The 26,463-nt window shown below is 34.5% G+C and overlaps 2 protein-coding genes across 4 annotated transcripts in view; both read right to left on the bottom strand.

Annotated features, from left to right (window-relative positions):
* The window catches only part of LOC148180555 (oxysterol-binding protein-related protein 3-like), a 40,455-nt gene extending 21,919 nt beyond the window's left edge, over positions 1-18,536 (bottom strand). Inside the window, exons 1-2 of one of the 3 annotated variants that reach the window (XM_088032137.1) lie at positions 18,311-18,536; positions 3,321-3,641 (exon numbers count right to left, since the gene is read on the bottom strand). In XM_088032137.1, the coding sequence (XP_087888263.1) occupies positions 3,321-3,620 (300 nt within the window). In that variant the 5' untranslated portion in view covers positions 3,621-3,641; positions 18,311-18,536. Of the gene's footprint in view, positions 1-3,320; positions 3,642-3,685; positions 4,217-18,310 lie in introns of those variants that run through there. The other 2 variants (XM_088032120.1, XM_088032128.1) reach the window with 2 other exon arrangements.
* A 379-nt stretch (positions 18,537-18,915) lies between these two features.
* On the bottom strand, positions 18,916-26,027 carry LOC148180554 (zinc finger Y-chromosomal protein 2-like). The gene is made up of 7 exons (XM_088032151.1): positions 25,777-26,027; positions 25,371-25,730; positions 25,150-25,322; positions 22,660-22,861; positions 22,394-22,574; positions 21,974-22,344; positions 18,916-19,528 (listed from the first exon to the last, which is right to left on the bottom strand). Exons 1-7 carry the CDS (start codon positions 25,825-25,827, stop codon positions 19,100-19,102), a joined length of 1,767 nt encoding a protein of 588 aa, XP_087888277.1. The 5' UTR covers positions 25,828-26,027; the 3' UTR covers positions 18,916-19,099.
* Between the last annotated feature and the right edge of the window lie 436 nt (positions 26,028-26,463).

Here is a 26,463-nt window from a genome sequence, read left to right as displayed (position 1 = left end):
ACGAAATTTGGTGGATTTACCACTTGAGGAGTTTTTATTGAATGTATAAAATTTCAGAATTTTTCATTAAAAATTAGAAATTTTGAAATTATTTATTTGTCGAAAGTCCTCGAAATCAATTTTCTTTTTATTAAATCTTATAAATTCGTAATTTTTAAGGCTAAATCAATGAAATTTGCCGGGTTTATTACTTACAGATTTCTTATCCCGATTATTTAATTACAGAATTTTAGAACAAAAAGTAAAAATTGTGAAATTTTTTATTTTTCGCGCGACCTCGAATTCCAAAATCTTCTCTTTAATTTTGACGCAAAAGTAACGAAATTTGGTGGACCTACTCTTTTAGGAATCTTTATTGGGTGTACTAAATTTCAGGACTTTAAACTCAAAATTCACCATTTTAGAATTTTTTTATTTGTAGATCGACCTCAAAATTCAAATAAGTTTCCTATTAAAAGCTGTAAATCCGTTAATTTTAACGCAAAATCAATGAAGTTTGGTGGATTTATAACTTCGAAAGTCTGTAAAAAGTGGATTAAATTTCGGAATATTACAACAACAAATGAAAATTTTGGATTTGTTTATTTAGAAAATGGCGTCAAAGTCCAAAATTTTCTATAAAAGTTCTCAAGTTTTAAGGCTAAAGCAATGAAATTTCGTGGATATCTTACTTTGGATGTATTTTTCGGCTGTACTAAATTTCAAAATTTTCGGTCAAGAATTAAAAATTTTGGAATTTTTTGTTTTATGTCGAGCGCAAGTTCAGAATTTCTCAAAAGTTTTCTATTAAATTTTATAATTCGGCTAGTTTTAATGCCAAAGTAATACCATTTTGTAGATTTATAATCTCAGAAAGTTTCACCAAGTGTGTTAAATTTCAAGATTTTAGAACAAAAACTAAAAATTATGGAACTTTTTATTTATTTAACCCAAAATAAATATTTAATTAAATGCTATAAATTCGTTGTTTTTAACAGTAAATTAATGAAATTTGGTGGATTTATTACTCAAGAATTCCTTATATCAAGTATTCAATTCTAGAATTTTAGAACGAAAAGTAAAAATTTTGAAAATTTTTATCTGTCGGGCGACCTGAAAATTCAAATGTTTTTATTAAATGTTAGAAAATCTGTTAACGGTAAATTAATAAGATTTGATAGATATACTACTTTCAAATACCTTACCCAGAATCTGTAATTTCAGAATTTTAGAGCAAAAATTGGCAATTTTGGAATTTTTTATTAGGCGGACGATCTTCGAATCAAAAATTATTTATTAAATATTCTAAATTCGCCATTTTTAACGGTAAATCTATGAAATTTGGTGGATTTATTCCTCAAGGATTTCTTATCAAGAGTATTTAATTCCAGAATTGTAGAACAAAAAGTGAAAATTTTGGAATTTTTTATTTGTTGAACGATCCTAAAATCCAAAATATTCTATTACATTTTATAAGTCTGCTAAATTAACCCAAAAGTAACGAAATTTGGTGGATTTACTACTTTGTGAGTCTTCATTGGATATATAAAATTTCAGAATTTTTTATCAATAATTGATAATTTTGAATTTTTTTATTTGTCGGGCAACCTCAAAATCAAAAATCTTCTATTAAATAATTTAAATTCGCCATTTTTGCGGTAAATCAATATAAATTGGTGGATCTATTATTCAAAGATGCTTTATTTAGAGTATTCAATTCAAAAATTTGAAAACTAAAAATAAAAAATTTGGATTTTTTTTTTTGTAGGGTGAGCTCATAAAATAAAATTTTCTATTACATTTTAAAAGTCCGTTAGTCTTAACGCAAAAGTAACGAAATTTGGTGGATTTACAACTTTGGAAGTCCTTATTGAATGTGTAAAATTTTAGAATATTCGATCAAAAATTTGGAATTTTGGAATTTTTTTATTTGGCGAGCGACCTCGAAATTCAAATTTTCTATTAAATGTTATAAATTCACCATTTTTAACGGTAAATCAGTGGAATTTCAAAAAATTATTACTCAAGGATTCCTTATCCCGAGTATTTAATTTTAGAATTTTGAAACAAAAACTAAAACTTTTGGAATTTTGTATTTGTCTGGCGACCGCAAAAATCAAAAATTTCTATTGAATCCTATAACTTCGCCATTTTTAACGGTAAATCTATGAAATTTGGTGGATTTATTCCTCAAGGATTTCTTATCAAGAGTATTTAATTCCAGAATTGTAGAACAAAAAGTGAAAATTTTGGAATTTCTTATTTGTTGAACGAGCCTAAAATCCAAAATTTTCTATTACATTTTATAAGTCTGCTAAATTAACCCAAAAGTAACGAAATTTGGTGGATTTACTACTTTGTGAGTCTTCATTGGATATATAAAATTTCAGAATTTTTTATCAATAATTGATAATTTTGAATTTTTTTATTTGTCGGGCAACCTCAAAATCAAAAATCTTCTATTAAATAATTTAAATTCGCCATTTTTGCGGTAAATCAATGAAAATTGGTGGATTTATTAATCAAAGATGCTTTATTTAGAGTATTCAATTCAAAAATTTGAAAAATAAAAATAAAAAAATTTGGAATTTTTTATTTGTAGGGTGAGCTCATAAAATAAAATTTTCTATTACATTAAAAGTCCGTTAGTCTTAACGCAAAAGTAACGAAATTTGGTGGATTTACAACTTTGGAAGTCCTTATTGAATGTGTAAAATTTTAGAATATTCGATCAAAAATTTGGAATTTTGGAATTTTTTATTTGGCGAGCGACCTCGAAATCCAAATTTTTTATTAAATGTTATAAATTCACCATTTTTAACGGTAAATCAGTGAAATTTCAAAAATTTATTACTCAAGGATTCCTTATCCCAAGTATTTAATTTTAGAATTTTGAAACAAAAACTAAAACTTTTGGAATTTTGTATTTGTCTGGCGACCTCAAAAATCAAAAATTTCTATTGAATCCTATAACTTCGCCAGTTTTAACGGCAAAGTAATGAAATTTGGTGGACTTACTACTTTGGGAATCCTCATCGGGTGTGTTGTATTTAAGAATTTTACAAGGAAAAGTAAAAATGTTCCAAATTCTTCAAGTTTCTGTACCCACAATTGCAAAATTTCGAAAACCCAAAAATCCGCCGAATGTTTTCGACGTTGCATATCACTCCAGGAAGTTTTCCTTTTTGAAAATTTCTCAACTCGCTGATAATTTTTATCTTTCCAAAGTTCACAACAAACAAAAGAGTCGTTAAGGTTATCACAACTCTACAACAATTACCGCGATTTGACATTGAACCAAAAAAACGTGCGCATTCCTCAACCTCTTTTCCCCCATTTACCTTATGCCAGCCCTTCAAGGGCCACTTCCTCTTCTTATGCAAGAACCCGTTAAACACATTCGGCTTATTCTCGAACCTCTGGCCATCCTTCAGCCCTTCCATTATCTCCCATTCCGAGCCTCTCCTCGTCTTCTTCCTCCTCTTCTCCGTCTGCGTGACATTGTTCTGTTCCGTGGCGCTATCAGCACTCAAACTGTTCGTCTCGACGCTGGCGTCCGAATCGCTGGCCGTCACCGCGCTGTTCCCAACTTTCACTTTGATTTTACTGAGTTGGGGACTTTTCTTATCGCCACTGGCCATAATCCTCCGGCTCTGCCGACACTGCAAACAAACGCATTTTGATTGATTTTCCAGCGACTCGCCACTTTTACCATGAACGTGTACGCGAGCATCTTCAGAGGCACATTTCACGACCGACGAACTTTGCGTTCAGAGTTCGACTGGCCGACGCACGTTTCTTATTCAGGAAACAAAACTGAATTGATAAATTATGTAGCAATGAGGTTTAGTGACCCGCAAAGTCGTTTATCGATAAGTTTATTTACATCAAATCGAGCCGAAAAACTCACTTCTTCGCGGTTTCGTCGAAGAAGAGCTCGGACGAGAGACTAAACGGAGAGTTTTAGTTTCGACGAGTGATGGAATTTTATGGATCAGTAGATGCACGACGGTGCTGAAACCGTGAAAAATCGAACTTTCAAAAAAATTATGTAACAAGGAGAGCGACTTCCGAGAAATGACGCGGACAATAGCTACATTTTTCTGCTTCAGGTTTAAATTTTGGCAACCCTGAGTGTCTCTTGGGTTGAAAAACGCAATGAAATGAAATTTTTCACGATTTAGGCAAAAAATAATTATTTGAATTTCGCGCCATTTACTATGGTGCCACGACGTCTCAGAATGACACAATTTCTAGTAATTTTGGATTTATTTTGGCAGCACCGAGTGTCTTTCAATCGACAGTTTGAAGTTACACATAATTGACGCGCATTTGTTACAATTTGACAGAGCTACCAACATGTAAAAATGTTTCTTTTACAAAAAAAAGCAAGAACAATTTGTAAAATTCAAATTTCGCGCCGTTTGCTTTGGTGACAACGCCATTTCTAGTGATTTTCGACTTGTATTGGCAACCCTGGGTGTCTCTCAAATTGACAGTTTGAGGTTACAAAACTGGCCGAACTACCAACATGTAAAAAATGCAACGAAAAGTAACTAAGATTCAAATTTCGCGCCATTTACTTCAATGACACAACGTCAGAACAATACAATTTCTAGTAATTTTGGGTTTATTTTGGCAGCCTTGAGAGTCTCTCAGATTGACAGTTTGAAGTTACACATAATTGACGCGCCTTTGTTACAATTTGACAGAGCTACCAACATGTAAAGAATGTTTCTTTTACAAAAAAAGCATGAACAATTTTTAAAATTCAAATTTCGCGCCGTTTGCTTTGGTGACAACGCCATTTCTAGTGATTTTCGACTTGTATTGGTAACCCTGGGTGTCTCTCAAATTGACAGTTTGAGGTTACAGAACTAGCAGAACTACCAACATGTAAAAAATGCAACGAAACTAATTAAGATTCAAATTTCGCGCCATTTACTTCAATGACACAACGTCAAAACAATACAATTTCGAGGAATTTTGGGTTTATATTGGCAGCCTTGAGAGTCTCTCAGATTGACAGTTTGAAGTTACACATAATTGACGCGCCTTTGTTACAATTTGAGAGAGCTACCAACATGTAAAAAATGTTTCTTTTACAAAAAAAAGCAAGAACAATTTTTAAAATTCAAATCTCGCGCCGTTGCTTTGGTGACAACGCCATTTCTCGTGATTTTCGACTTGTATTGGCAACCCTGGGTGTCTCTCAAATTGACAGTTTGAGGTTACAGAACTAGCAGAACTACCAACATGTAAAAAATGCAACGAAAAGTAACTAAGATTCAAATTTCGCGCCATTTACTTCAATGACACAACGTCAAAACAATACAATTTCTAGTAATTTTGGGTTTATTTTGGCAGCCTTGAGAGTCTCTCAGATTGACAGTTTGAGGTTACACATAATTGACGCGCATTTGTTACAATTTGACAGAGCTACCAACATGTAAAAAATGTTTCTTTTACAAAAAAAAGCAAGAACAATTTTTAAAATTCAAATTTCGCGCCGTTTGCTTTGGTGAGAACGCCATTTCTAGTGATTTTCGACTTGTATTGGCAGCCCTGGGTGTCTCTCAAATTGACAGTTTGAGGTAACATAATTGACAAAACTACCAATATGTAAAAAACAAACTTTTCACGATGAGAGCAACAAAACTATTTAAAATTCAAATTTCGCGCCAATTACTGTAGTGACAAAACGTCAGAATGACACCATTTCAAGTAATTTTGGATTTGTATTGGCAGCCCTGAATGTCTCTCAGATTGACATTTCACGTGCAATTGTTACATTTTGATAGATCTACCAACGTAACAAAATCATATTTTTTACAAAAAAGCAAGAAAGCATTTAAAATTCAACATGTAAAAAATGCAATTAAAACAAAATCTTCACGATGAGAGCTACAAAACTGTTTAAAATTCAAATTTCGCGCCATTTGCTTTGGTGGCAACGTCAGAACGATACAATTTCTAGTAATTTTTGATTTATAGAGGCAGCCCTGAGTGTCTTTCAATTGACAATTTTAAGTTACACATAATTGAGGCGCAATTGTTATATTTTGACACGACTACCAACATAACAAAGCATATTTTTTTCAAAAAAGCAAAAACAGTTTTCAAAATTCAAATTTTGCGCCGTTTACTTTGGTGGCACAACGTCAGAATGACACCACTTCTAGTAATTTTAGGCTTGTATTGGCACCCTGGGTGTCTCTCAAATTGACAGTTTGAGGTTACAGAACTAGCAGAACTACCAACATGTAAAAAATGCAACGAAACTAATTAAGATTCAAATTTCGCGCCATTTACTTCAATGACACAACGTCAAAACAATACAATTTCGAGGAATTTTGGGTTTATATTGGCAGCCTTGAGAGTCTCTCAGATTGACAGTTTGAAGTTACACATAATTGACGCGCATTTGTTACAATTTGACAGAGCTACCAACATGTAAAAAATGTCTTTTACAAAAAAAGCAAGAACAATTTTTAAAATTCAAATTTCGCGCCGTTTGCTTTGGTGACAACGCCATTTCTAGTGATTTTCGACTTGTATTGGGAGCCCTGGGTGTCTCTCAAATTGACAGTTTGAGGTAACATAATTGACAAAACTTCCAATATGTAAAAAACAAACTTTTCAAGATGAGAGCAACAAAACTATTTAAAATTCAAATTTCGCGCCAATTACTGTAGTGACAAAACGTCAGAATGACACCATTTCAAGTAATTTTGGATTTGTATTGGCAGCCCTGAATGTCTCTCAGATTGACATTTCACGTGCAATTGTTACATTTTGATAGATCTACCAACGTAACAAAATCATATTTTTTACAACAAAGCAAGAAAGCATTTAAAATTCAACATGTAAAAATTAATTAAAACAAAATCTTCACGATGAGAGCTACAAAACTGTTTAAAATTCAAATTTCGCGCCATTTACTTTGGTGGCAACGTCAGAACGATACAATTTCTAGTAATTTTTGATTTATAGAGGCAGCCCTAAGTGTCTCTCAATTGACAATTTAAAGTTACACATAATTGAAGCGCAATTGTTATATTTTGACACAACTACCAACATAACAAAGCATATTTTTTTCAAAAAAGCAAAAACAGTTTTCAAAATTCAAATTTTGCGCCGTTTACTTTGGTGGCACAACGTCAGAATGACACCATTTCTAGTAATTTTAGACTTGTATTGGCAGCCCTGGGAGTCTCCCAAATTGACAGTCTGAGGTTACATAAGTGACGGAACTACAAACATCTAAAAAATGCAACTAAAACAAATTTTTCACGATGAGGGCAAAAAAACTATTTAAAATTTAAATCTCGCGCCATTTACTTTAGTGACACAACGGCAAAACGATGCAATTTCTAGTAATTTTTGATTTATATTGGCAGCCCCGAGTGTCTCTCAATTGACAGTCTGAAGTTACTCCTAATTGAGGCGCAATTGTTATATTGTGACACAACTGCCAACATAACAAAATCATACTTTTTTCAAAAAAGCAAAAAAAGTTTTTAAAATTCAAATTTTGCGCCGTTTACTTTGATGGCACAACGTTGAATGACACCATTTCTAGTGATTTTCGACTTGTATTGGCAGCCCTTGGTGTCTCTCAAATTAACAGTTTCGTATAATCACATAATTGACAGAACTACCAACATGTAAAAAACGTAATAAAAACTAATTTTTCACGATAACAGCAAGAAAACTACTTAAAATTCAAATTTCGCGCCACATACTTTGGTGACAACGTCAGAATTACACCATTTCTAGTAATTTTGGATTTGACAGTTGGAGGTTACATAATTGACGTGCAATTGTTATATTTTGACAGAGCTACCAACTTGTAAAAAATGCATCAAAATGACATTTCTCAAGATAAGAGCAAAACCCCATTTTTAATTCAAATTTCGCGCCATTTACTTTAGTGATAAAACGTCAGAAGAACACCATTTCTAGTCATTTCGGGTTGGTATTGGCAGCCCTGAGTGCCTCTCAGAGTGACAATTTCAGGATACAGAATTCACGTTCAATTGTTACATTTCGACATGACAGTTCCGTTGACAGAATTACCAACACGTAAAACAATGCAACGAGATCAAAACATTTGTATTTATATTGGCAAGCATGACTCACTGAGATTGTCGACAGTTTAAAGTTACACTAAATTGACACTTCAGTTAACAGGTCTACCAACACGTTATTTTGGACAGGTTTGTATTGGCAGCCTTGCTTGTCACTAACCTTGACCATTTGAAGTATAACTCATAATTATGTCACAGAGCTACCAACATAAAAAATAAACGAAATAAACAATTCTCGATTTGAAAGTTTTACAAACTCTGATCGATACACTTGCCTTTCCAAGGTCAAAAAAAATTGTATCGATTATCGGCTTTTAACGAACGTAATTAAAACTTATTTGTTGCTGAAGTACAAATATTTATCAAAGTCATGCATAATTCAGTTCCTTTTAATTGATTGAACAAAAAACAGGCTAGGAAACTTGTCGGAATTCAAGTTTCCACGAATTTTTTCTTATTAAAACAAAGCATTTTTTGTAGTCCGGTCCTGTTTGTCGAGTTTGTCGCAACTTTTCAATGTCACACTGAAGAGAGGTCAAATGTTTCGTAAAAAAGAGACAAAGTGGGCGTGGGAATTGTAAATGTGTCACAGCAACGTTGATTTTCTAACATTTGCCTCGGCTTGCCTCGCCTCGGCGAATCTACATTTACCGACTGGTAAAAATCAAGTCATTGCGAGCCGAGGCGAGGCGAGGCAACCGTCATGGCACTCTTAAAATACGCAGAAAGCGCCACTTTGCGACACAATACGACGTAACGAAGCTCCACAATTTAACCACATTAGCCAGCTCTAATAAGGCACAAACTCAATCTTAATTAGCATGATTGATCCGCTTCGTTAGCGAAATACACGAAAATAAATTTCAATCGGTAAAAGTTCCCTCGAACTTGTGGGTTAGTGTAACACGTTGCGCATTCGTGTCGGATTAACCCTTCGCTCCCGTTTAAAATTTAAATGAGGCCACCCTAAACCCCCCGATCGAAACGCGCCGCCGAGAGCACAAAATAATAATTATACGAAAATGTGTAAAAGTTCATTAATAAACGACGAATAAGGGAAATTAGCGTTGAGTAAGAAACTCTGATTATAATTATCGAATTGACCCGAGGAGCAGTCATGCAAGCGAATTAACATTCTGGGGCAACCTTTTGACTGCTGATATCAATGAGTTGACGAATTATCAATAAGCGGGGAAAAATGGGGTGAATGGCGGCCATGTTGAATCCGCCATTTTGTCTAAGAAACGCGAACATACACAGTCGATTTTATGTAAATGTTTGAAAACTATTTTAAATTCAAATTTCGCGCCATTTACTTTAATGACACAACGTCAGATTGGCGCCATTTCTAGTAATTTTGGACTTGTATTCGGAGCCCTGAGTGTCTCTCAAATTGACAGTTTGAGGTTACATAATTGACAGAACTACCAACATTTACAAAATGCAACGAAAACAAATTTTTCGCCATGGGAGCAACAAAAGTATTTAAAATTCAAATTTCGCGCCATTTACTTTTGTGCCACAACGTTATGAAACACCGTTTGAGGTAATTTTGGGTTTATATTGGCAGCCCTGAGGGTCTCTCAGATTGACAGTTTAAAGTTATACATTGTTGAGGTGCAATTGTTACATTTTGACAGCGCTACCAACATCTAAAAAATGATTTTTATTACAAAAAAGCGAGAAAAGTATTTAAAATTTAAATTTCGCGCCCTTTACTTTGGTTACATAACGTCAGAATGAAACAATTTCTAGTAATTTTGGGTTTGTATTGGCAGCCCTGAGTGTCTCTCAAATTGACAGTTTGAGGTTACATAATTCACGAGCAATTGTCACTTTAACAGAGCTACCAACATGTAAAAAATGCAACGAAATCACATCTTCCACTATGAGAGCAAAAAAAACTATTTAAAATTTAAACTTCGCGCCATTTACTACAAAATGTAACAAAAAAGCAAGAACAGTATTAAAAATTCAAATTTCGCGCCCTTTACTTTAATGACACAACGTCAGATTGACGCCATTTCTAGTAATTTTGGACTTGAATTGCCAGCCCTGGGTGTCTCTCAAATAGACAGGTTAAGGTTACATAATTGACAGAACTACCAACGTGTAAAAAATGCTACGAAAACAAATTTTTCACGATGAGAGCAAGAAAACTATTTAAAATTCAAATTTCGCGCCATTTACTTTCGTGACACAACGTCAGAATGAGACTATTTCTAGTAATTTTGGGTTTGTGTAATTGTGACACTTTGACAGAGTTACCAACATGTAAAAAATGCAACGAAACCACATTTTCCACTGAGAGCAAACGAACAATTTTAAATTCAAATTTCGCGCCATTTCCTTTGCTGCCACAGGGTCATAAAAACCCCATTTGTAGTAATTTTGGGTTTATGTTGGTCTCTCAGATTGACAGTTTGAAGTTACACATAATTGCGGCGCATTTGCTACATTTTGACAGAGCTACCAACATAATAAAATCCTATTTTTTACAAAAAAGCAAAAACACTATTTAAAATTCAAATTTCGCGCCGTTTACTTTGGTGACACAATATTAAAACGTCACCATTTCTAGTAATTTTGGACTTGTTTGGCAAAAAATGCAACGAAAACAAAATTTTCACAAGTAAAACTGTTTAAAATTCAAATTTCGCGCCATTTACTTTAGTGATACAACGTCAGAACGATACATTTTCTAGTAATTTTGGATTTATAATGGCGGCCCTGAGTGTATCTCAATTGACAGTTTGAATTTACACATAATTGAGACGCAGTTACTACATTATGACAGAGCTACCACCATAACAAAATATTTTTTAGAAAAAAGCAAAAAAGTATTTAAAATTTCGGACACTTTACTTTAGTGACAACATCAATAACTCTATTTCTAGTAATGTTGGACTTGTATTGGCAGCCCTGAGGATCTCCCAGATTGACAATTTGACGTGCAATTGTTACATTTTTGACAGAGCTACCAACATGTAAAAACTATTAATTTAAAATTAAAATTTCGCGCCCTTAACTTTGTGCACAGAAGGTCAGAACGATACCATTTGTAGTAATTTTGGATTTGTGATGGCAGCCCTGAGTGCCTCTCAAAGTGACATTTTAAGGTTACTTAATTGACATCCAATTGTAACATTTTGACATGACAGTTTCGTTGACAGAATTACCAACACGTAGAAAAATGCAACGGCATCAAAATATTTGTATTTATATTGGCAAGCATGTGTGTCACTCAGATTGTTGGCAGTTTGAATTTGCACCTGACAGGTCTATAGTATATCCGGTGAGAGATTTCGAGATTTCGACAGATGACATATAGGTTGGCAGCAAATTATGCTACAAAATACACTAAAAACACTAAATTCCTACGCGAAATGGGTTGGCAGGGTTGTCAGTAGCTGAAGTTATTTTGTTATTTTAAATTTCGCGCGTATGGTACACTTTTTATTGCGTAGATTTAGTGACTTTTCTGTCATTCAAACTCTCACTGTACGAACTATACCAACATGTAATTGTGGGCAGATTTATATTGGCAGCCTTGCTTGTCACTAACCTTGACCATTTGAAGCATAATGTCACAGAGCTACCAACAAAAAAATAAACGAACTAAACAATCCTAGATTTGAAAGTTTTACAAATTGCCAACATTTAAGTAATGAGAAAAAACGGCCATGTTGGATCCGCCATTTTGTCTGAGAAACGCAAACTTAAATACACAGCCAATTTTATGTCACAATGGACAAACGCCAAGGAAGCAATGGTGCCAACTTTAAATAATAGACAAAGACGCCATGTTAGATCCGCCATTTTGCCTTAAAACCGCCAACTGTCAAAACGGAGATTTTGTGGAGGGGCAATAATGCCAACTTTAAGTCAACTGTATAGTGCATTTAATAGCTGTTGGTAGCTCTGTTTACACCAAACTATCACCCTCCCACAGCAGCCTTTGTTCTTTTATCGCCCATAATTGGAAGGTATCTATCAATTCCCTGTTGATTATGTCCCCCGTCTCGAATATCGATTTTCCTCCACCGCAAAACTTTTACTTCGGCCACTTTCTCAGTAAACAACGGTAAATTCTTAACTCAATTATCAACTCCTTTAAATTTAATTACAACACAATCGCCACAGTTCGCGATATTTTAGACCTGCTCGAACGTGTAATTGGCTATTTTTATGTTCTGAGTAATCGAAACAAAAATACTCGCGACAATGTTAAGTTGCAATTGTTGTTTACTTACGCGAAGGAAACGAAGGCCTAGAAATGTGAAATATGTTGGTAGCACTGTCAGTTACGCAAACACTACTCAGTTTGCGTTGATAATCCTCCTCGTCATCCCGCGAAATATGTTAAATTAGCAAACAATACAGTCATCCAGTGCACTATACTTAAAAAACTTGGTGTCATTTCCGGTAAATCCAAGTACGACTAATTGCAAGAATTATTCTCAAACGACCTATTTTTAGAATGAGAGACAATAGTTCCATTCATCGTACCATTACATAGCGAAATTAGTCAAAAAGGGGAATTTTGAGAAGTGTCAAAACGCGCTTGCGGTCGTGTACTGTATTGTATTTTCAATTAGTTATAACTCAGTTGTTTGTGGTCGCACGTGGATTTTGCGCACGGATTTGGAATCTGCGCGAAATTCTGCGTAAAATGAGATATAATAAGTTAAGTTCGCGCCAAAAATAAGAGAGATATCCATCGCAAAAATTTGAGAGTTTTATAGAGTAGTTTGGCAACTACCCAAAAATTCAATCGGTCATAACTCAGTTATAAATATGATAAAATTCGCACAGTTTTGGATTCTGCGTGAAGTTCTGCGTTACATGAGCACACATAACTTGAGTTTGCGTCACAAATAAACGAGACATTGACCAAAATCGGTTTTCATGTTTTTTTTGGGTCATTTTTAATGAATTTTTTTGGGGCAAAAACGACGTTTAATATGTTTGAGTTATACATCAATCGAAAGAGCAGCTTAAAATCTATGAACTGGCCAAATCTCAGATCAGTAGGTCAAATAGTTTATGAGTGGCGGCCAAAAAACCTAAAAAGTCATGATTAATATTGAGAATAAAAAATTTCGGAACTAAAACTTCAATCGGCCATAACTCTGTTATTTGTTGTCGTACGTCGATTTTGAACACGGATTTGGAATCTGCACGAAATTCTGCGTAAAATGAGTATCCTGTACTTAAATTTGCTCCGAAGATGTTGACCGAAATATATTTTCAGTACGTCTTTTTGTAGTAATTTTCAAGAAACTTTTTCAGGACGAAAACGATATTGAATGCCACTGAGTGACATATCAATCGAAAGAGCAACTCGACGTCTCTCATCTGTCAAAATTTCATACCAGTAGGGCAAATAGTTTACGAGGGGCGGTCAAAAAAAAAAAACTCAAAATTTTTTTTTTTTCAAAAAAAAACGATAATCAAATTTTAGAAATCTGAGAGCGGTTTCTAAAGAAGAAAGGCACAAGAAAAACAATGGCGAAGACCGCATCTTTCTATCTCTCGTAGTTTCGGAGATATTGAGCATTGAAAATTTCGAAAAAAAAAAAAAACAACTTCGAAATTTCAATCTGCCATAACTCAATTATCTGTTATCTTACAAGGATTTTGAGGACGGATTTGGAATCTGCATGAAATTCTGCGTAAAATGAGTATCCTATATTTAACTTTGCTGCAAAAATTAGTAAGATATTAACCGAAATATACTCGAAAATATACCTTTCGAAAAAAAAATCCAATTTTGGAAAATGTAAAAACGATTTCTTATTAAAGAAAACATCAAAAAAACGATAACAAAAACCGCATCTCTCTATCTGACTTAGTTTCCAAAATATTGAGCACTGATATTTGCGGACCTTCAGAATTTTAGCCCTCTAGCGACGATCCGCAATTTGACCACAACAATTTGTTGACGTATGTGAAAAATTAATACAATTTTGGATTCAGTGTGAAATTCTACATAAAATAACTTAATTTTGCTTCACAAATGAACTAAATATTAACCGAAATAAATTTTTAGCAGGTCTTTTAGGCAGGTGATTTTCAAGAAACGTTATCAGGGCGTAAACAACACTTAATGCCATTAAGTGACATATCAATCAAAAGAGCAATTCAACATCTATCTTCTGTCAAAATTTCAGACCGGTAGGACAAGTAATTTACGAGTGGTGGTAAAAAAACAAAAATCCAAAATTTTTATTTTTTTCAAAAAAAAAATTACAATCGAATTTTAGAAATCTGAGACCGGATTCTAATCAAGAAAGGCGCTAGAAAAACAATGGCGAAAACCGCGTGTTTCTATCTCTCGTAGTTTCAGAGATATTGAGCACTAAAAATTTCGAAAATAAACAAAGTCCAAAAGTTCAATCGGTAATAACTCGATTATTTGCTATCGTACGGGGATTTTGAGCATGGATTTGGAATCTGCGCGTAATTCTGCGTAAATTGAGCACCCGAAACTCAAGCGAGAAATCGACCGTGGAAAGTGGATTCACATAGTTTTTCGAATTTCAAAAAAAAAACAAAAATCGTTTTAGCACAAAAACGCCAGAAAATTGCAGCGGTTAAACAGACGCGGTAAAAGCGGTATTGTTCGACAAAACAAACAAATCCCTCGTCTTCCAAGTTTCGTTGGCTAAAACACAGTTTCATTGGCATAAATATTTATAAAGGCCAAAGACGGAATATCTGATGATTCACTTTGACATTTACTTATCCAAAACGCAAATTGCCACTTCGAGAAGTACAGTCGCGAGCGAAAAATAAGACTTTAAACGTCCATTCTAGGCAGGCCGTGCATTTGAACTGTCAAATCTCTCAATACGTTAAGCCTCAGTTACTACACGATTTTTTCGCCCAAGCCACCTGCGATTGTAATTTAATGGTATCGGTAATGTAATCTCGCTGTAAAACTTCGCAACAGTTTTGATGTATCCTCGCGCCACTGGAGAAACGGATCCGCCTGCTGTGTAACCGAATCTCCTCCTCCTCTAGCTCTATTACAAATTTAGAGGATTCCTGCATACGTTCATTGAATAATACAGGATGTTATAAACGCGGCGATTTTTATTTTCATTCGAGCAAAACAGGAAAAGAGTGTTTGGAAAAAAATGAAAAACTTTAGCACATATTTTGTTGTCATTTTGTTGTTAAACGAGAAACTTGTTTGTTTTTCTCTTTAATTTGCCAATTAAGGCGAGTCAAAGTGTAGGCCATGTAAAGATGTAATGATAATCTGTCATTACATTGTTTTTCTGCGTTTTTTCCTTGACAACTACAGTTTAAAGAGAGATGTTCAAAATTCGGGTGGTGCTACGTCACCACCACTTACGTGTCTGAAAAACAATAAGTGGTAGAAAAATCGTACAATTCTGCTGTTACGCAGCCGTTTGAGGTTAAACATGTTTCGCGTCAATGCTACCAACTGTAAAAACCCCACGGCCTCCTAGAGACACCATAAAGTCAGGGCTAGCAACGCAAGAAACGTAAAAATAGAATAATAGTCTCGTAAATCCGAAATCGTTGGTAAATCATATTTATAACGCAAGATAAACAGACAATGAATCATTCCACTGCACAAATCTTCCAATTATCTTCCAAGTTTGATTCATGGTCGCACTGGTTAAACCACCTACTCAACTTAAATAAAAACTGATTAATTCGAAGAGGGGAAAAAAAATAATAAGAAGATGAAAGAGAAAGTAGAAGAAGAAAAACACGATAGAAGAGGAAAGGATAAGATGGAGGAAAGAAGAAGGGAGAGAAGAAGGAGAAGGTGGCGAAGGAGAACAAGAAGGCGAAAGAAGAAAAGGAGGAAAAAAAGAACAATGAAAAGGAAAAGGAAAGGCAGGACAAATACAAAAAAAAAGAAGAAAAGGCAAGTTAATGAGAAAGAATAGGTGTAGCAGGAGAACGAAAAGAAGAAGAGAAAGGGGAGAAAGCAAAGCAGAGAAAGAGAAGTGAAGAAGGACAAGAAGATTAAAAAGAAGAAGAAGAAAAAGGACGAAATGTATCAGAAGAAAAAAAGAAAAAAACAGAGAGAATGGAGGAGGAGAATATGGAGAAAAAGAATAAGAGAAAAAGAAAGAAAATTTGCCAATTAACGCGAGTCGACATGTAGGCCATGATAAACTGTCATTACATTGTTTTTCTGTGTTTTTTACTTGTCATTCTAGTGTAGTTTAAACTTGGAAGTTTAGGCAAAAGGGCCGACGACGTGTAAAAAAATCAAGTAGGGCTACGTAACTACTCACGTATCTGAAAAAGAAGAAGTTGTAAAAAAATCGTACAATTCGGCTGCTCCATTTGAGGTTAAACATGTCCCGTGACAATGCTACCAACTGTAAAAACCGCAGGACCTCCATAATATCAGGTCTAGTAACGCAAGAAACTTAAAAACAGAATAATAGAATTTGAGGAGGAAAAGGAGAAGAAGAAAGAGATGAAGAAGGGGAAGAAAAGGAAGAAAAAAAGACCAAAAAAAAGGTAAAAAACAGACAAGCAGCGAAAGAAAGAGGACTAAGAAGAGGAGTAAAAAGGAGGAGAAGTAGAAGAAATAGAAGACAAAAGAAAGAAAAAAGAAGGAAAAGAAGAAGAGAAAAAAAGAGGAAAAGCAGGAAAAAAAAGGAGAAGAATAGGCAAAAGAAGGAGAAGAACAATGAGAAGGTGAAAGAAAAGGAGAAGAAGGAAAAGAAAGGGCAATAAAAATAAAGAAAAAAGGTTGGAAAATGAGAAGGAATAGGTGAAAAAGGAGAAAGAAAAGAAGAAGAAAAAGGAGAGAACGCAAAGCAGGGAGAAAGAGGTGAACAAGGTTAAGAGGAAGAACAAAAAAAAAGAAGAAACAAGACGAAATGTATAAGGAAAAAAAGAAAATGAAGGGAAATTAAATGAAAAAAAAGTAGGAGAAAAAAATTAAGGAGAATAGGTAGGAGAAGATGAAAGAGAAGAAGAAAGAGTATAAAAAAAAGGATAAGGAAAAAGAGAAAAAGAGAAAGGAAAGAAAGAGATTAAGTAGAAAAAGAAGAAAAAAAAGAAAAGAGAATAAGAACAAAAGGTAAAAAAAGAAAAAAAAAAGGGAGAGAAAAAAGGAGTAAAAGGGAGAAGCAAAAGAAATGGAAAAAAAGCAGAAGAAAAAGAAAAAAAAAAGGAGAAAAAGCGGGAGAAAAAAAGGAAAAGCAGGAGAAAAAGGAAAAGAAAAAAAATGAGGAGAAAAACAAGGAGAGGTGAAAGAAGAAAAAGAGGAAAGAAAGGAAAATGAAAAGGAAACGAAAGGGCAGTAAAAATAAAATAAAGGAGAAAAGGTTGCATAAAGGTGGAAAAAAACAAAAAAAGAAAAAAAAACGAAATGTATAAAGAAAAAAAAGAAGAAAAACTGAGAGAATGAAGGAAAATATAGAGAAAAATAAGAAAAAAAAATAAGAAAAATAGGTAGGAGAACAAGAAAGAGAATGAAAAAAAGGATAAGAAAAAGAATGAGAAAAAAAGGAAGATCGGGAGAAAAAAAAGGAGAATTTGTAATTAACTGTCATTACATTGTTTATCTGTGTTTTTTCCTTGTCATTCTAGTGTAGTTTAAACCAGGAAGTTGAGACAAAAAGGCCGACGTGTAAAAAAATCAATTGGTGCTACGTAACTACTCACGTATCTGAAAAAGTAGAAGTGGTAGAAAAATCGTACAATTCGGCTGCTCCGCATCATCAATCATGTTTCGTGACAATGCTACCAACATATAAAAACCGCACGGCCTCCTAGACACCATAAAATCAGGGCTAGTGCAAGAAACGTAAAAATAGAATAATAGTCTCGTAAATCCGAAATCGTTGCTAAATCATTTTTATAACGCAAGATAAACAGACAATGAATCACTCCACTGCACAAATCTTCCAATTAGCTGAACTTTAACCCACAAGTTTGATTCATGGTCGCACTGGTTAAACCACCTTCGGAAGTTAAATGAAAACTGATTAATTCGAGCAGTTTAACGCCAAAAACCTTACATAAGACCCGAATTTTCTAAAAATAAAAACAAAGTTTGCAACCCTTTCAAATCCAATTGTCAAAATATAGGTTAACTCTAACGATTTTTCAAACAGGCGTTGAAACAATCGACTGACTGAAAAGGTGTTAACTGGTGTTAATATTCGGATTATGACGATGTCGGAGATTAGCTCATACAACAAAATTAGTAAATGATGAAACTTTTAACTTACCTTGGCCAAATCCAATAATGCTAATTACTTTTCATTGGCGAAAAGAAGGAAAACACACTCAAACACTGATTTTATCATCGTTTATTATCCAAAACGGGTCGTTTCTTGTCTTTGAATCCCAGCAAAACACAACACAAGTGATACACAAGACGACGACACTTTTTATACCGAACGATTTGACTTGTTCATTGCTTTACGGCGCCAAGGTTATAATGCAGGTTGCGGGATTTCCGTTGGGGAATTTCGCTCGGCACGGGTGGCGACACTGACGCCATTTTATAAAAAACGCCGAAAATAATTCTTTTACGCGAATTTAACAGTCAAATTAGACGGAAACAAACTAATAAAATAATAACAAGCAGTCAACAGGAGCGAATTTGCGAATTTACACTCGAAATTGACAACGGGTGGTACCAACCCCGTCGAAACAAAAACACCAAACTACTTTAAATCGTACCACTTCCTGTTGCGTTTTTGCTTGTTTCTCACTGGAATTACTTCCGTTTCCGGACATAATTCCCCAATTATTAATTCGCTCTACACTGCGCCAAGATCGGGATTCTGGTTGGGGAAATTCGTTTTAGTCGGGTGGCAACGACACAAACTAAAAAAACGGAAATATTTATTTACACTAATCATTCGCAATGAAGGATACAAACTAATGCTTTGATTTATCTGCAATAAATTAGCAAAATAATAATAGTGATAACAACTGGGGGAATTTTTATAACAGGCCGTTCAATTAACGTCAACGTGGTACCAACCTCACATCATCAAAAGTACCAACTTTTAACTACCCCCCTGACCCCCAAAGCCGAACGACACATCTTTGTACACTTTGCACAGCTCCTCATTGACGCTCCACCCTTTATCTGGTAAAAAGTACCCAAACTGCTCGTTACTTCCGGCGCTCATTTCGAGACTTCCTGGGAAAGTCAACATGACTTCCTGTTGCTCCAAAACTCCAATTATCGAAATTTGTTCTTCGTCCGGTTTCTCCTCTGGTTCTTCCGTTGCGATTTTCTTGATTCTTCGCGACTCCTTCACAATCTGGTGCGCTTGATGCTCGTGACGTTTTAGGTGGTTTGTTCTTTTGTAGGATTTGCCGCAGAGGGTGCAGACGTGGGGGCGTTCGTCGGAGTGGCTGTCTTGGTGGCGGACTAATTCCGAGTTTCGTTTGAAGGATTTGTCGCATTTGTCGCATTTGAATTGTTTTGTCTGAAAAAAAGAAGAGGCGTTTAATTTTTTATAAGTTGGTAGTTCTGGAGACAATTCGGCCACAGTACAACCAGTGGCGCAGTGTCAATGCTTTTCTGTGGGTCACTATTAGTTATTATACTGTGGTTTGATGATTGAAATTCATTGACATTGTTGACACTGCTGCCAACCTACAGAAAGAACTAAGGCCTACCTGTACATGATTGTAAGAATGTAATGTGATCATTAAAACAAGAAGAGCTGACACAGGTCTTCCCACAAAAATACAAAGAAATTTATTAATTTCTTTGGGTTTTTGTCAGAAGAAGAATAAGAAAGAAAAGAAGAATTAGATGGAGAAAAAGATAAAGAAGGAGGAGGAAAAAAACAAGAAGAAGGTAAAAAAGAAATGGAGGAAAAAGAGGAGAATGAGAAAAAAGAAAAAGAAAGAAAGATGAAACAGAAAAAGCTAGACAATGAAAAAAAGAAAAAAGGGAAGGAAAAGAAAAAAAGACGAGCAAGAAAAGGAAGCATGAAGCATGAAAGCAGGTGAAAAAAGATACAAAGGAGAATATCAAGGAGATAAAAAAAGAGGAAAATTATAAGGACAAATAAAGAAAAAAAAAGAGAAAAAAGAGGAGAATATTACAAAAAAAGAAAATAAGTAGGAAAAGAAGAAAAAACAGAATAAGAAAAGAAAAAGAAAGAGAACAAAGAAAAAGAGCAAAAAAAAAGAGAAGTAGAAAAAAAGAAAAAAAAAACAAGAAAAAGAAAAGCAGAAAAATAGAAAAAAAATTAAAAAACGAAGAGGATAGAGAAAGAAGAAGATGGAAGGGTAAGATGGAGAAAAAAAGAAGAGGGAGAAGAAGGATAAGGTGGTGGAAAAGAAGAACAAGGAGAAGGTAAAAAAAGAAAAGGAGGGAAAAAAGAAGTAGAAAAGGTTGGATAATCAAAAATAATAGGTGGAGAAGGGGAAAGAGAAGAAGAAATGAGAAAGGAGAGGACGCAAAGCAGGAAGAGAGAGGTGAAGAAGGATGAGAAAAAGAATAAAAAGAAGAGAAAGGACAAAATGTATAAGGAGAAAAAAAGAAGAAAAACGGTGAAAATGGAGGAGGAGAATATGGAGAAAAAGGGAAATAAGAATATATAAAAAAAGGAGAATAAGAGAAAAAGAAAAAGCCATATAAGAAAAATAAGAAGGGGAAGAAAAAACGAGAAGAATAACGGATAAGAAAAAGATAGAGAAGAAAAAAGAAAAAAAAGAAGAAGGATTGGGTAGAGGAGGAAAGAAGGATGAAAAGCAAAATAAATAAAAAGAAAAAAAAAGGAAAAAAATAAGAAGAGAAAAAAATGAAAAAATAAGAAGAGGAAAAATAGAGGAAGAAAAAAAGGAGAAACAGAAGGAGGAGTAGAAAGAAAGGATGAGTGCAGAATAAAAAGAGGAAAAAATAGTAAGAAAAGTATAAGGAGAAAAAGACGAAAAAAAACGAAGAATAAGTAGGAGAAAAAAAAAGAAAAATCAGGAGAAAAAGGAGAAAGAAAGAAGGATAAGTGCAGAATAAAAATAAAGAAAAAATAATAGGAAAAGTATAAGGAGAAAAAGACGAAAAAAACACGAAGATTAGGTAGAAGAAAAAAAAAGAAAAAAAATTGAAAACATAAGAAGCGGAAGAAAAAAGAGAAGAATGACGAGAATAAGTAGGAAAAGAACAAGTGAACAAGTATAAAGAAAAAAATAAAAAAGGGAATAAGTAGGAAAAGAAGAAAGAGAAATGATCAAAAAAGGAGACGAAAAAAGGAAGAAAAAGAAGGCGGATTGGGAAATGGAGAAGGAAGAAAGAAGGTGAGATGCAAAATAAAAAGAAGAAGAAAAAGAAGAAAGAAGAGAGAAAAAAAAGGAGAAAAAAAACAAAGAGAAAAAGAAGGAAAAAAAAAAGAATAAGCGGTTAAAGAAGAAAAAAAAATAAATAATAAGTAAAAAAAGAAAACAAAGAAACGAATAATAAAAATTAGTAACAGAAATAAAAATGAAGAAGAGATTAAAAAAAGGAGGCGAAAAAAAGTAAAAGAAAATATGACGAAAAAGAAGAATAGGTAAGAGAAGAAAAAAATGGAAAAAATAAGAGGAAGGGAAACGAAAAACGAAAAAAATAGAAGAATAATGGGAATAAGTAAGGAGGAGAAGAAAATGAACAAGGCAAAAAGTAAGGGAAAAAAAGAAGAAGAAAAAAAGAAAACGAAGGAAGAGGAAGACGTATAGAGTAAAAAAGAAGAAGCAGAAAAGAGAATAGGGAAAGAAAGAAAAAGGGAAAAAAGAGAAGAAGAAAAAGATAAAAAAAAAGGAAAAAAAAGAGAAAGAAAGAAAAGAGAAGGAGAAAAAGTATAACCAGAGCAGTGGTTTGACATTTAAAAATCGCATGACATTCCCGACAATGCTGCCAACCCACAAAACGAACCAAAGCCTACCTGCACATGATTGTAAGTAATGTGATCATTCAAACTGGAAATGCTGTCGCAGCTCTTGCCGCAGTACTCGCACGTGTACTGGTTCTCCCTCCTGTAATGCAGCGCCATGTGTCTCTCCATATTACACTTGTGCACCGTCCTGTACTGGCAGTGCTGACACGAAACGAACTCCTTCGAGACGTTATGAACGCGATACATGTGCTGCCTCAGATCGTAACGTTTCGCGAAATGCTTCCCGCACTTGTTGCAAACGATGTCGTTGATCTCCGGACTGAATTTCTCGTGATTGATCGTAATGCAATGCTTGTAGTAGGCGTACGGAGAGCTGAACGTCTTCTTACAGTACTTGCAGTTGACATTTCTGTTTTCTTCTGCAATCAAACAAAAATTCAAGACCTCCCGCGACCCTCTCACCCTTACCAGTGTGCTTCCTCATGTGGACAAGAAACCGACTCTCCCGGTGGAACGCCAGGGGGCAATGGGGGCAAATAAACCGCGGCTCGAGTCCCTCCACTTCGTGCCCGTCTTGTTTGTGCTTGATCGCCTTGGTGCGGGAGGCGTGGCTCTCGTTGCACGTCACGCATTTGTATTGGTTGTGGCGCTGAAAGTGAGGGACACGTGACGGGTGTGCGCCAATGCGATCGTCGTTGCCATAGGAACGGCACGTTTGTTTGGATGACACTCACTTTTAAATGCCAGAGGTATTGTTGGCGCCGCGAGAACTTGTCTCCGCAGGTTGCACAGGTGAAGTGCTTCTGGAGGTCGTGTTGGCGCTTGTGTTCTTCTTCTTCTTCTATGGTGTTGTCGATCTTGCCGCATTCCAGGCAGACGCACTTGTCCGGGAGGTGCTGTCTTAAGTGGTAGTAGAGGGAGCACTTTTTGATGTATCTAAGGTGATCACAAAGAAATTAATACAAAAAGGAGGAAAACAAGGAGAAGAAAAAAAAAGGTGAAAAAAAGAAGGAAAATAAAACAGGAAGAAGAGGAATGAAAGGAAACAAACCAAGGAGTAGAAGTAGAAGAAGGTGTAAACGAAGATGGAGGAGCTGAAGTAAAAGAAGAAGATGAACGCGAAAAATATAAAAAGGAAAAGGAGGAAAAAGAGAAAATAAGAAAAGAGGAGAAACACGAATAGGAGATTGAAAAAGAAAAAAAGGAGAAAAAATGTAGAACAAAAAAAGGAAAAAAAAGAATAAGAAGAAAAAAAAGATAAATAAGTAAAAAAGGAGTCGAAAAAATAGAAGAATAAGGAGAAAAAGTATTTGAAAAAAGAGAAGAAAGAGAAGAAAAAAGAAAAGAACAAGTAGAATAAACTGGAGAAGAAAGATAGACAAAGAAAGAAGAGGAGGAGGAGCTGGAAAAAAAGAAGAAGGTAAAAAAACAAAAAGGGGAAAAGGAGGAGAATGAAAAAAGAAAAAAAAAGGAAAAGAAAAATAAAAGGAGACAAAAATAAAAATAAATAAGTAGAGGAATAAGACAAAGTAGGAAGAGAAAAAAAGAAAAGATAGGAAAAAATAGTAAGACCACGATAAAGAATAAGTAGAAAAAGTAAAAGGAGTCAAAAAAAAAAGAATTAAAAGAATAAGTATTTGAAAAGAGAGAAGAAAGAGAAGAAAAAGGAAAAGAATAAGTAGAATAAGCTGGAAAACAAAGATAGACAAAGAAAGAAGAAGAGAAAAAAGAGGAGCTTGAGAAAAAAAAAGAAAGAAGGTAAAAAACAAACAGAGAAAAAGGAGGAGAATGAGAATAGAAAAGGATAAGAAGGAAGACGAGAATAAAAGTCAGAAAACAATAAATCAGTAAAAGAATAAGAGAAACAAGAAAGAGAAAAAAAGAGAAAAGGTAGGAGAAAATAGAATAAAAACAATAAAGAATAAGTAGAAAAGTAAAAAAAGAGTCAAAGAAGTCGAAAAATAAAAGGAATAAGTTATTAAAAAAAAGGAAGAAAGAGAAGAAAATGAAGAATAAGTGGAATAAGTTAAAAAAAAGACAAAGAAAAAAAAGAAGAATGAAGAGAAAAAGAGCAACAAAAAAAGAAAAGGGAGGAAAAAAAGAAGGAAAAGAAAAAAAAAAGAAAAAAGATAAAAAGGTAAAGGAGACATGTAAAAACAAATGAAAAAGGGAAGAAAAGAAAGCAGAACAGAGAAGGAAAGGAGACAAAGGACAAAAAAAAAAATAAAAACGAAGAAAAAACCTTGAAAAAAAAAGAATGAGAAAAAAATTAACAAGGAAAAAAATGAGGAAAAGAATAAGGAAAAAGTAGAAGAAATAAAAATAAAAATATGGAAAACGGAAAAAGAGAATAAAAGAAAATAAAGAAAATAAGTAGGAAAAAACTTAGGAAAAAGAAAAAAAAATAATGAGAAAAATGAAAAGGTAAAAAAAAGAACAAAAGCAGAAGCAGAAAAATTAAGAAAAAAAAAAGGAAAAAAGAGGAAAAAAGGCAGAATGTGAAGAAGAAGGAAGAGGTGGAGAAGAACAACGAGGTACAAAATAAAAACGAAATGGAAAAAAAGAAGAAGAGGAAAAGGAGGAGAAAGAGGTATAGGATAAAAGGGAGGTGGTGGAGAGGAAGAAAGAAAAACAGAAAGGAAAAAATTTAAAAAAGTAGGGGAATCAGAAGAGAAGACGAAGAAACAAGAGAAGGAAAAAAAGAAAAAGAATAAGAAAAAGAAGAATAATAAAAAAGAGAACAAGTATAGGAGGAAGAAAGAGAAGAGAGATGAGAAAAAAAAGAAGAAAAAAGAGTAAATAAAAAAGAAAAAGAGAAGTAGATGGGGAAAAGAAAAAGGAGAAAAAGGTAAAAAGTAAAAGAGAGAAAAGAAGGAAAAGAAAAAGGAGATGGAGAGGAAAGAGAAGAAGGAGAAGAAGGAAAAGGTTAAAAAAGAGTGGAAAGAGGAATCGGGGGGAAGACGAAGAAGTAGAAAAATAAGAAAAATAAGGAAAAGAATAACAAAAAGAATAAAGAGAATAAGTAGAAGAGAAAGAAACAGAAGAAGGATGAGAAACAGAAAAAAGAACAGAAGAAAAAAAAGAAAATGAAGAAGAAAAATGAGGAAGAGATGGAAAAGAAGAAGAAATAGAAGGGAAAAACGTAAGAAAAAAAGAAAAAAAAGAAGAAGAAAGAAGAATACGGAGAAGAACAAGTAGAACAAAGAGAAGAAGAATAGCCGTACCTCTTCTCACAGTAGTCGCATTTATACGTGTCCCGCTCAAGTCTGATAGAATGCTCCTCCAACAAATGCCGAATGAGCTGCTTCCTCCTGGTCAAGACCTTCTCGCAGTACGCGCAGTTATTCCGTTTGTGGCCTTGCACGTGGCTCTGCAGAGTCCGTTTCGAGATAAACTCCTTCAAATCACCTTACAACACCCAGTAAACCCTAAAAACACAACTTACTCGAGGACACATGCTGCACGTGTACCTCATCTTCTTCAACGCAACGGCGCAATAGCAACTTTGGTGCCACTTGAACGCGGCGCTCCCATTAAACGTCTTTTTGCATCTAATACAGGAACGAGGGGCCCCCACGTGTGTCTGCATGTGCTTCAGCATCACCTTCTTCGTTTTTTCTCGGACGTCGCACACGCGACATTTGTACACGACGCGTTTCAAGTTGGGGGGCTTGAACAAGCGGAGTCTTTTCTTCCTCAAAAGGGGCCTTTTGGTGTCTTCGTTGATGTAGCTCTGGATGTACGACACCACCTCCGTTTTCTCGCTTTCGTCGAATTTGTTGAGTTGTTGGAGGATGCCCCCAATCTGCGATGAAGAGTTAAAGAGAAGAGAATGGAAAAAATTAGTTTACCTGATTTTTTATGGTGGCGATTTTGCGGCCGGGGAGTTTCACGTGGCGCATCTTGAGGGAGAAAGTCGCGAAGTTCAAAGGGGGTATTCAGTACTGTTTTATAAAGTTTTTTGTGATGGAACTGTCAAGGTGACAAGTAAATTAGGTTAGATTAATGTCAAATGTCAACGTCAGGTGAAAAGGTGTTGCAAAATTCTAGAGGGAGCACGTAAAACGTGTTTGTGTCACGTGATTTGTCAAACTATCAAGTTTGATTTTGACAGTTCCAAGAAAGAACAAAAAAAATAAAAAAAGACGGCATTACTTAGTGTAAGATGAGAGGATGCAAAAGCCAAATTGGTAGAAATTTAATAGGAAACGGTCAATACTAAATAAAACAAAAAAAAACTCACTTCGATGACGTCTTGACAGTTCAAATCTGTCAAAGCCGGTAAATAACTTGGCTAAATAACATCATTTATTATAAAAATAGAAGAACAAGAAGGAAATAAAGGAAAAAAAAGAAGAGTAGTAAGATGGAGAAGAAGAGAATAAGAAGAAGAAGGAAAAAAAAGGGGAATGAAAAAAAAAAGCAGAAGAGAAGAAGAACATGATGAAATCGGAAAAGAAGAAAAAGATGAAAGGAGGAGGAGGAGGAAAAGGTATAGAAGGTATAGGAGAAGAATAAAATTGAGAAGATAAAAAAGG

The sequence above is a fragment of the Gnatocerus cornutus genome, chromosome 1 (assembly GCF_029298725.1).
Source record: "Gnatocerus cornutus isolate USDA-ARS CGAHR chromosome 1, icGnaCorn1.1, whole genome shotgun sequence".
NCBI classification, from domain to species: Eukaryota; Metazoa; Arthropoda; class Insecta; order Coleoptera; family Tenebrionidae; genus Gnatocerus; species Gnatocerus cornutus.
This window is presented reverse-complemented; position numbering and strand designations above follow the sequence as displayed.

Coding starts and splice junctions, on each gene's coding strand:
- LOC148180554 (XM_088032151.1), bottom strand. CDS start 25,827: ATGCGCCACGTGAAACTCCCCGGCCGCAAAATCGCCACCATAAAAAAT. Junction 25,323..25,370: donor CGTGCAGCATGTGTCCTCGA/GTAAGTTGTGTT, acceptor GGTGATTTGAAG/GAGTTTATCTCGAAACGGAC. Junction 22,862..25,149: donor TGCGACTACTGTGAGAAGAG/GTACGGCTATTC, acceptor TGATCACCTTAG/ATACATCAAAAAGTGCTCCC.